We start from the raw sequence: 10,592 nt of genomic DNA on the forward strand, positions 1-10,592 counted from the left end.
CAGTCAACACTTCTATAATCCAACATCATCATCAAATAGTAATAATATATATATATATATATATATATATATATATATATATATATATATATATAAAATTGGAAATTACAAGTTTAGTCTATATGGTTTTGTGATTTTAACAGATTGGATCTTTATAGTGAATTTTTAACAAAACAAGTCCTACTGGTTTGTTTTCTTAATGGTTGAGATCCTTAACATTGATATCGTCTAGTTTTCCTTTGTTAGACCTTGCGCATGCCCCTCAGATGAGGGGTATTTTCGTCAATTTTTGCCCGTTTCTTTAACTTTTTAAGTATTTGTTTGTTTTTTTTTTATCATTTTCATATGAAGGATAAAAAACGAAACAAAAAATTCGAATCCAAATCAAAGCCCAAAACTCAAAATCAAAACCAAAAACTGAGTACAAATCCTAACATTTAAACCCTATCAACTCAACCCTCATCGCAGATTTCTCAACCTAAATGAAGCTCTCAAAGCTGCTAAGCCATAATCATTACGTCACTTCTTTATAGTAAGACATGTAGCTCGTCGTCCGGGTTCATGATGTTGCATACACCGTTGCTTCACAATCCTTCTAACGCAGAAGATCTTTCAACTCATGTATCAGATGCTCTTTGTCCAGCAAGATACATATATCTCGTCATCCAATCCATCTAAGATGCTTTGTCAGAGTTTGGTGGTTTCGCTACTTCTTGCGTTTTCTAGATTACGATGGTGCTGGTACTTTCTATTGCTCCACGCGTTTGTGTGTTTCCATTTGCTCCATTGGAACGACAGTAAAATGGTTGTTTAAAGGGAGCACATGGCAGATGGAAAAGGGATTGTGACTACGGCTACAAGTATGAATAGGAAGAAAGAGATTAAGGTTTGATTTTATTTATGGGTTTGATATAATATCTGTGTTTCATTTCTTTCCGGAAGCTTCTTCCTTGTTCTTTGATCAAGATTTTATCAAGATCTAAATGTAAAGATACAGTTACACAATGTTTCAGAGTTTTGTTTTTATGAATGCTTAAAATGAATTCGTACAAATTTGTTGTTTATTTTTTGACGTTCTTGAGATATTGTCTTTGTGTTTGAGTTAGATTGTTTGATATTGTTCTTGTGTTTGATGGTAGTTCGGGATTGTCCCTCTATACTATATTATAAAGCATTTGATAAAAACTCTTAAAAAATATTTTTTATGCATGAAGTACTGCTTATTAATGCATATTACTTAAAATTCAAGATTACAAGTAATTGTATATAAGTACAATTTATTAAAGCTCAATTTTTTAATTTGTGTAACTAATTGTAGATAAACATAATCAAATTCAAGATAAACATCTTATTTTAAATATAAAAACTCTGAAATGTAACTAGGATAAATATTTGACTTCTAAGAAAATACTTAATTATTATCTTTATAAAGAATTATATTATTAATAAAAATAAATTACTTCATTATTAAACATAAATTAAATCATAATAAAAAAATTGAATTAGAAAAATCATACGAAAAATAAGAAATTTTAAATAGTTAATTTAATACTAATATCGATATTTTTTTTTCAAAGTTTCAAGATTCTTCAAATTTATATTTTATTCAAAAATAAAAACATTATTGCTTTCTCAAAACCATATAAAACCGTATTATATCAACGGAGAGAAAGAATAAAACAAAATATTAAAATCGAAATGTATCTCGCTGCATTGTGCGAGTATCCTTCTAGTATCGTTCAAGTGAAGGGACATGGAGTCACTTAACGGGCAAACTAACAACCGTTAACAGAAGAGTTCTAATCTGTTGAAAAACCAAACAAAAAGGACCCATTTTGTTAAAAATTCACTTTAAAGACCCAACCCATTAAAATCACCAAAGCAGAGGACGAAAAATGTAATTTGGTAGTATTATTATCATATGGTAGCGTATTACTTAACACTTGTAACCTTGAAGTCATTGATTTTTATAGTACTATTAACATTGGAGAATTTGTGTTCCAATGATTAATGAGTTAGGGGCCGTTTACCAAATATTTATTCGGTAAATGTTTATCGGTAAATTTTAACATTATTATTTATTTATCAGGTAAGATTTTAGTCCACCAAAACGACATCATATGCAACAATTTACTCAGTAAGTGCTAAATAAGAGTCGTCGACCTTACTTATGAGGTAAGACTTTTGGTCCTTGTCTCGCTCTTATCGGGTAATATTCTTGGTCTTTACCATATTCATGCGGTGAGGTAATGTTACTTGTTAAGCGCTTACCCGAGTAAGCGTTTGGTAAACGACTCCTTACTATATCTCATGAACATGTTTAATGTTTACATCTTTCCAAGAATACGCTTTATAAGTACTGTCCCAAAATACTCATCTGTTTTCAGTACATTTTCAGTGTTTGTCTCTCCCTCTTCTTCCCTTTCTCCTGCTTTTTCCGCCTGTATTATCTTTTTGACGCTACATGTAATACCCCAAATTCTGCAAAAAAGTGACTAGTTTAAAAATTCTAAAACGCATAAATTGAAGGATAAAATTCATTTCTCAAGGTCAACACTTGATTACCTAAAATGACAATATAAGATTTAACATCAACAATTTACAAACCAACCTTTCACAAGTCTAGGTTAGAGATTTGTGTTACTAAAACCCAACAACAGTCGCTATCTCCAAGTACAAAAGACATCCCAAAAAAGCTAAATCATTCACGTGCCTCTAGCTAGCACTCAACTTTTCATAGTGTTGCTAGTACCATTGCCCAATAAGGGCTTGATGCACATGTCGACAAGAAAAAGTGTTAGGCTTAACGCCTAGCGAGTTCAAGCAGTTTTAATTTTTGATATAAATAGGTAAAATTGAAAGAATGTTACTTAAATCAAAATTTCCCAAGTGGAATGCATTTAATATAAAATCAACATCTTTCTCAAAACCCATCATTTTCGTGATGAAAACTGAGTAACCAAAGCACCCATCTTAACATGAAACCGAGACCCAATGCTCACACAAAATGTGAGTAAAGCTCAATAGTCAAATATCGAAAAACAAAGATAAAACTCTATTACTCAAAACACCAAAATTATGGATAAGACTCTATATACAAAAGCACCAAAGACATATGTAAACTCAATACCTAAAACAACACATTTCATTGACGGTAGATACTTGTTTCCATTGATTATGGAGGGAACACAAAAGTATGCCACATATCAATGTTATCGCATTTCACCTTAGATTCCTCGACTTTAGTGCACACTATTCCCAGGCATCACCTCAAGTCCACAATACCTTTAATGCATGCCCCCTACCAGGCGTCACCTCAAGGTTACAGTACATTTAGTGCACACTCTCTATCAAGCGTCACCTCAAGGTTACAGTACCTTTAGTGCACATTCCTTACCGAACGTCACCTCAAGGATACCAAATCTTAGGGTCTATTCATTCTAGTTGAGTGCCACCTCAAGGTTCTCGTTCGACCTTCAGTGTATACTCACTAGCATTTAAAGATAGGAACCTCAAAACTTTGTACTTGACAACACAAAGCAATTAACCTTCATGCATACGGGTTAAAGCATCAAAACCACAAACTTTTCAAATTATATCATGGAGGATCAAACACACCCAACGACATGTATAATCTAACTAATTATGCAGTTATAAGCATCTAATGTTCACATACACAAAGAAACACCCAAAAGTTGGGTAAATCCCAACACAATGTTTAACATGATCTACAATCAACTAGAGATTCCAACCAATGAGACTTATGTCTTAAAACATCAAATTGGCCATAGATTTGTTTATCTCGACATTCATGCAAGTAACTGCATAAAGTGCCCAAAACCCAATAATCTACTGCTTTTAAAATCACCAAATATTAACCAACCATGATTCATCATTTGAGAAATCCAAATACTCAACATATATGTATTTTCCCACAATATAATGCCATTCATGTATCAAAGTACGAAATGAGTCAAAGAGACAATTATGTGATGTGATAAACTACCAAAATACAAAAATGAGATTTATATTCTCAAAACGACCAACAACTCAAAATACGTATTTCCCCCCAAAAAAAAAAAAAAATTTAAACCAAAATTCCCATCCAAATAAACACCATTGTATGTAAAAAGTCATCAAAATATTATGCTTTTTATGATTTGTTTATCATAATGTCCAAAAACCACAAATATATGTATTTCTCAAGATGTCATAAAATCAAATGTGTAAAGGATGCAATTTTATTATATACTCAACAACATTGCTAAATCTCAAGTAGAACACGTTAATACTTCAAAATGGACAATTTTGGCATTATATAGTTTTCATAAAACAACTTGAAACTCAGAATGATGTTTAGGTTAAACTTAGTTTTCAAACCCAAATTTTAGCTTCCAAAGGTGAAGACTTGGATTTACAAGTAAATTCTCTAAGCATCCTCCTAAGACAACAATCTAAGTCTAACAAGGCACCAAAATAGCCACAAGCTTAAAATCCAAAAAGATCCCAAAATGAAGTTCAAACACCCAAGAACATACCTCATAAAGATCTTGAAATCATCCACCATAAATCTGTTAGTGTGTATACCTAAGAGCCAATCATTGGATGACTCTGTTTGGACATTGTGTCATGATATTTAATTAATAAAAGACATCACCCAATTATTATATTTATGTATTATTCTGGGTTATATATAATGTTATAACCGGGTTATTAGTTTGGAAGTTTGGGGTTGTTTTTTTATAAGTGATGGAAGTTGAGGGGTGTGTTTTGAAAAATTTGATTTAAAAATCTTAAAACCCCACCGCCTCACCTAAAAGAAAAAGTTGGTGAAGGTCCCTGGTTCAAATAAACAGAAGATGAGGAAGAAGAATTACATATTTATTATATGATATTTGTTGCTGATTTAAAGCCTTCTATATATTTGAGAATTCGAGGTGAGTATTATTTTAAAAGCTTTTTTTGAAGTGTTTTTAATATGAAATCATATGGGTTCCGAATGGGGTGTCTTCGGACATAACTAATTGCTATGTGTTAACATAATTTGATATGTTATTATCAATTGACTGGAATAAGAGTGACATAATCAGAAGAGATGCATATTTGAAAAATATGGCTTAATCAGGAGCTGGGTATATTTTGAAATAAGAGTGGCATAATCAGGGGCTGGGTATATTTTGAAATAAGGTGGCATAATTGGAATCTCAAAAGTGCAGTAAACTCTTTCACATGCACATGAATCGCTCATGTTTTCTTGAGTCATCATAGTCGACTCTTTGCTTCATGGACATAATTCTTCGGGTAGAATTGCCTTTTAGAATCGGACATAAACTCACTAAAAGTTTGCATACTACACGTACTGCTCTCGATGTCTCTATGTCGCCTACGCCACCATAAAGCCACAGTGTACTTCAAATACATCATGGTGGGGTGAAACTTTTTGGCGTCATCATCAATCTCCTAGCTTCGAGATATCTCGTGACCTCCTAAAGAAAATTGCTGATCATTCTAGCTTTTCTCTTGCCATCAAAGGTTGTAGACTTCGGGATCTCAACCCTTGGTGTAAGTGAACTAATGCTTACGTCGTTCACCATGCCTCTCTCACACACGCCCATGTCGGTCAAATTTCTTTAAGTTGGTTAGTGATGGCTTGCTCCCTTCCACCTCTTGACTAGGAATGGGAATGGGACGGGGATCCAAATACCCGTCCTCGATTCCCCGTATGTGTCCCCGTCCCCACTGAGGATTATGATCACATCCCCATCCCCGTCCCCAACAGGGAACGGGGATCCCCAACGGGGAAACGGGGATTGTTTTTAAACCAAAAAACTATAAAATATCACTATTTATTGAACTAGTAAAAACACTACCAAAATATTAAAATAAGACTTAAACAAGACTAAAAAGTTTAAACTAATATTATCAAAGTTAACGTCAAACGTACTAAAACTACATCGAGTTATATCCAAAAGGACCAAAATATATTAAGTAAATTTCCATACTATCTACCATAAAAAAAAATAACAACCACTTGTTACTCGACATCCGCATCATATGTGACTGTTTCATCAAATGCTTGAGGCTCTCCATGTTTTTTATCTACAAAAAGTAAGACAAGTTAGAAAAAAATATAATTACTTGTATGATTAAGAATTTAAATATTTTTTACCTTGAAGTTCTTTCTATAACCAACTTTGAGTGCACATTAATGCTCTCACTGTTTATGGGTGTAGTCGACTATGTTGTTTTGTGATTTGGTTACCGCTCATGTTAAAAGCGGATTCAGAAGCTACCATAGAAATTGGTATGGCTAAAACGTCTTTTGCAATTCTTTGAAGCATAGGAAACTTGGAGCCATTGCATTTCCTCCACATTAAGATGTCAAAGCCTTCTTCATTAGGTGACAATTTTTCGGCCAAATAATCATCCAATTCACTTGTTTTCATGACATCATCATCACACATAATAGACTCAAAATCCATCTCCCATGTAGGTCTGTCAGTAGTGAAATCATCTACATCTAAGGAACTAGCGGTTGATTGTCCTTTTTGTGAAAGTTTGTCGGCATACTTCTTCTTATACTCTTCAAACAACTTGATACATAGGTTATATATATCCTCATAACCTCACTTTTTGCCTCACCACCATAGATTTTTGGAAAGAAATAATTTATTAACTTCAACTTATATCTAAGATCTAACACAATTGCTACACTCATAACCTCGTGTATGACGCTCCAATATTTGTTGAACTTGATCAACATTAATGATGCCATTTGCCTAATAGCATCGTGATCAGGATTTTTCCAACTCAACAAAGACACTTTAATTTCACAAATCAATGAGAAAAAGATGTTTGACGTAGGATATAATGTTTTTGAAAACTTTTCAGTCACACGATAAAATAACTTTAACTTTTCACAAACAATTGACGTCATTGCCCATTCATCTTCACTAGGCAAGCAAACATAACTTCTCTCCTTCTTGCTCAAACGACTAAAGACATCCTTATACTCCAAAACAACATTTAACATAAGATATACCGAATTCCACCTTGTCTTGCAATCAAGAACTAATTCCTTTTCACAATTTACACTTAATTGTCGTGCACATAGTTTAAATTCTTGTACTCTCTTAGGAGAGTTTGTCCAAAATGCAACACTATCCCTAACATTTTCAATAGCTCTCCCAACTATAGAAAATCCATCTTGCACAATAAGGTTAATTATATGTGCACAACATTGCATATGAAATATCTTCCTTTTTAACATTAGCGATGAAGAAGAAAGAGTACCTAAAAGCTTGTCGATTATTGCGTCATTTGTCGAGCAATTGTCAAGAGTCAAAGTTGACAACTTGTTGTCTACATTCCAATCGAGAAGACACTTCATCATAGCTTGTGACAATGCTTCGGCCGTGTGTGGAGATGGCACATATATAAAGCTGTATTAAACAAAATAAGAGATTATTATCAATAAATTAATCCACGATACAAATTAGAGATGCTACACTAGAGATTATTACCTGATAATTTGATTTTGTAAACTCCATTTGCCATCTATATAATGTGTCGTAATCGACATATAACCTTACTTTTGGTTACTTGTTGTCCACATATCTGAAGTTAAGACAATCCTACTCTCATTCTCATCCAAACACCGTAAAGTATAACCTCTTTGTTTTTCATAAATATTCATTATGTCACTCTTTATTGTTGCTCGAGATGGCACCCTAAATAATGGTTGGAGACCTTCTGAATATTTTCGAAAACCATAGTGCTCGACAATAGAAAGCGGATAATCATGTATAATAATCATTTTAGCTAAGTCTTCCCTACAAAGTTCAACATTAAATGAATATTTACTCATTTTCCCCTTTCCATCTAAAGCCTTTTGGTCCTGAACTAGGATATTTGTCTAATATCCTTTGTAACTCTCCTTGGGCAATTCTTAAAATGGTCCTTCAAATGTGTGGTTCCGTCGTTGACTCTACTCGCTAGTTGTTTATTGTAATAATTACACCTTGCAAATCGTCTAACACCATCAACATACACTTGTTCAAAATGATTCCAAACAACCGACTTTAACCTTTTTTGTGGTTGTTCGTTACTCGTGTTAGTGTTAGTCCCTATAGGCATGCTTACGGATTCGTAAGTATCATCACCAGTTGTTTCTTGTTCCTTGTTTCCTTCCATCTCATCACCAAGTATGTTCTCATTTTCCGAAGGTTCCATCTAAAATTAAAAATATTGTATGTGATAATGTGAATGGAAAAACCATTAATGAGAATATATAATAAACTTACAAAGTACAAACCTAAAAGCATCTAAAATTAATTCACAACGGCAAGCGGGAAATTCAACATGCTATACAATTAAAAAAATTCCAAACTAGGACCTCTTAAACCAAGTGAACCACATAATTAATCGTCAACAAAGATACATGAGAATCTCAATAATCTTCAGTTTATTGTCAACAGCTTATACATGAAAATTTACTATTGCTGCTAGCTCTTTAGTTTTTTACTCTATAAAGTTAAGGGAAAGATACATGAGAATCTCAATAATCTTCAACAGCTTATTGTCAACAGCTTAATAGCTTATACATGAAATCAATCTTGAATACTTCAAGAAATCATCCCATATGTTTCTGGCTTTCTACTTCTTTGTACACTAGAAGTATGATGTTGAAATTCGTGAGAGAGTAAGGGGAGAGATCTCACAATTAAAAGCCTAAAACCTTTGATAAGGACTAACTTTGGGGATGTATAAGTTACTAAGTTAGCCGTATGAATCTGAACCAAGAAGTGAAGAAGACATACCTTTCGAGTCTAAGGCTCCAAGGTGAACCGAGTGAATTGCCAAAGACTCCAATGAACAACAGTGAACTGTCGAACAGCCGAAGGAGGGATCGAGGGAGGCAAAATAGAAGTTACGTTCTACTACACACGAGTCGAGGCCGAAGGGAGTAGGGACTGAGGGAGAGGGAGAACCGGAGAAAGGCCGTCACCGATTAGGGTAGGGAGGCTGGAGGGAGAGGGACAAAGAGTCGATTAGTCAGTCGATTAGTCGAAGTCACGTAAAAGGCCAAACTCCAAAGCCCAAAAGGGTTAAACATTAAACAATTATTTTAAAATTACATTACATGTATATATAAAACGGGTACGGGGAGGGACGGGGAGTGATATACCCGTCCCCGGCCCCATCCCCAGCTTGAGCCAAGCGGGGATCCCAATCCCCGTCCCCGGGACCCGGTTTACCGGGGAATCCCCGTTCCCAATCGGAGCAGGTGGACCGGGTTACTCGACGGGTCGGGGCCCATTCCTACTCTTGACTTGTGTGTGCAAGGTAGCTAGCTCATTTCGAATGTTTTCTAGAAGATCTTCTGCTTCTCGGCATAACTCTTTCCTCAAGATATCAAGAGTGGCCTTGACATCATCAAGAACTTTTGAGTCTTCCACTTCCAAGACTACAAATTGTTGGACTTATTCAAGATGATGATCAAGATCATCAATCATTACCTTCAAATCTCTTGTGAACTTCTCCACATCAACAACTCTAGTATTTAAGTTGTCCATCAACTTCTTTGCTTTCCTCGGCTTGGTTAGACTGTTGGTTCCTCACGACGAGACTCTTCCCGTCCTCAAGTGTCCTCCTCAACTATAACATTCGAATCTATGTTGCTTGCCATCTCCTCGAACCTTCATTATGATACCACTTGTCATAGAGTTTTCTTCACAAGCTCGCATACGACCTTAGTTCTTCGACTAAGTTAGCTAAACTACAAGAATACCGAGTAAAGATAAGCAAAGAAGAATGCTAAGATGATTGGGAGAACTCAATACTTCTATTACTCAAGTTGTCTAAGAGTATGATTACGAATGAATGACTCTCGTCTATTTATACTACTCTATGAATTAATATAGAGAACCTATCTAGATATTTACAAGGGAGGTTCTAATTACGCTTGCTCAAACTAGGTGTGGATCCTTTTCGATCTTGCATGTCCCTTCTTGGTCCTTTCATGGGTTTCCTTGATTCTTCTTTAAGGTTCTTCCATTCTCTTAATTGATCTTGAATGTTCTATATGCAGAGAATCTTTTAGCAGGGCGTTATATTAGTTAACAAAGTAAGGTCACGAGATCCTATCCATAGTAAAAGTGAAACCATAGTGACCATAACTGTAATTATTTTGTTCGAGGGACCCAATACGTAATTTTCATATAACCACATGAAGTAAGCATCCACGATAAAGATTCATGTAAGAACCTCACTATTCTACTTTTTTGCAGCAATGTCAATACCACCTCAACAAAACAAAAAACCTCAATAAAACTCTACAAAATATATCCTTAACAAAACCTTGTCTTTGTACTTTTTTTATTATATAACATTATTTGTTTATTATTTACTCATTGTATATAAACTAAAATTATTATAGCAAATTCAAAATATAACTATGATATACACTTTTTCATATTAATTAAAAAAATTAATTGATATATTTCACATTTAACATAAGATATACCGAATTCCACCTTGTCTTGCAATCAAGAACTAATTCCTTTTCACAATTTACACTTAATTGTCGTGCA

The 10,592-nt window shown here is 34.2% G+C and overlaps 1 protein-coding gene across 1 annotated transcript; it reads right to left on the reverse strand.

The window, feature by feature from the left end:
- Positions 1-6,034: 6,034 nt before the first annotated feature.
- LOC112523877 (zinc finger BED domain-containing protein RICESLEEPER 2-like) lies at positions 6,035-9,575 on the reverse strand. The gene is made up of 6 exons (XM_025133549.1): positions 9,519-9,575; positions 8,087-8,232; positions 7,294-7,442; positions 6,631-7,191; positions 6,263-6,583; positions 6,035-6,099 (listed from the first exon to the last, which is right to left on the reverse strand). Exons 1-6 carry the CDS (start codon positions 9,573-9,575, stop codon positions 6,035-6,037), a joined length of 1,299 nt encoding a protein of 432 aa, XP_024989317.1.
- Between the last annotated feature and the right edge of the window lie 1,017 nt (positions 9,576-10,592).

This window comes from Cynara cardunculus, assembly GCF_001531365.2.
Source record: "Cynara cardunculus var. scolymus isolate 2C chromosome LG 12, CcrdV1, whole genome shotgun sequence".
Taxonomy (NCBI): Eukaryota; Viridiplantae; Streptophyta; class Magnoliopsida; order Asterales; family Asteraceae; genus Cynara; species Cynara cardunculus.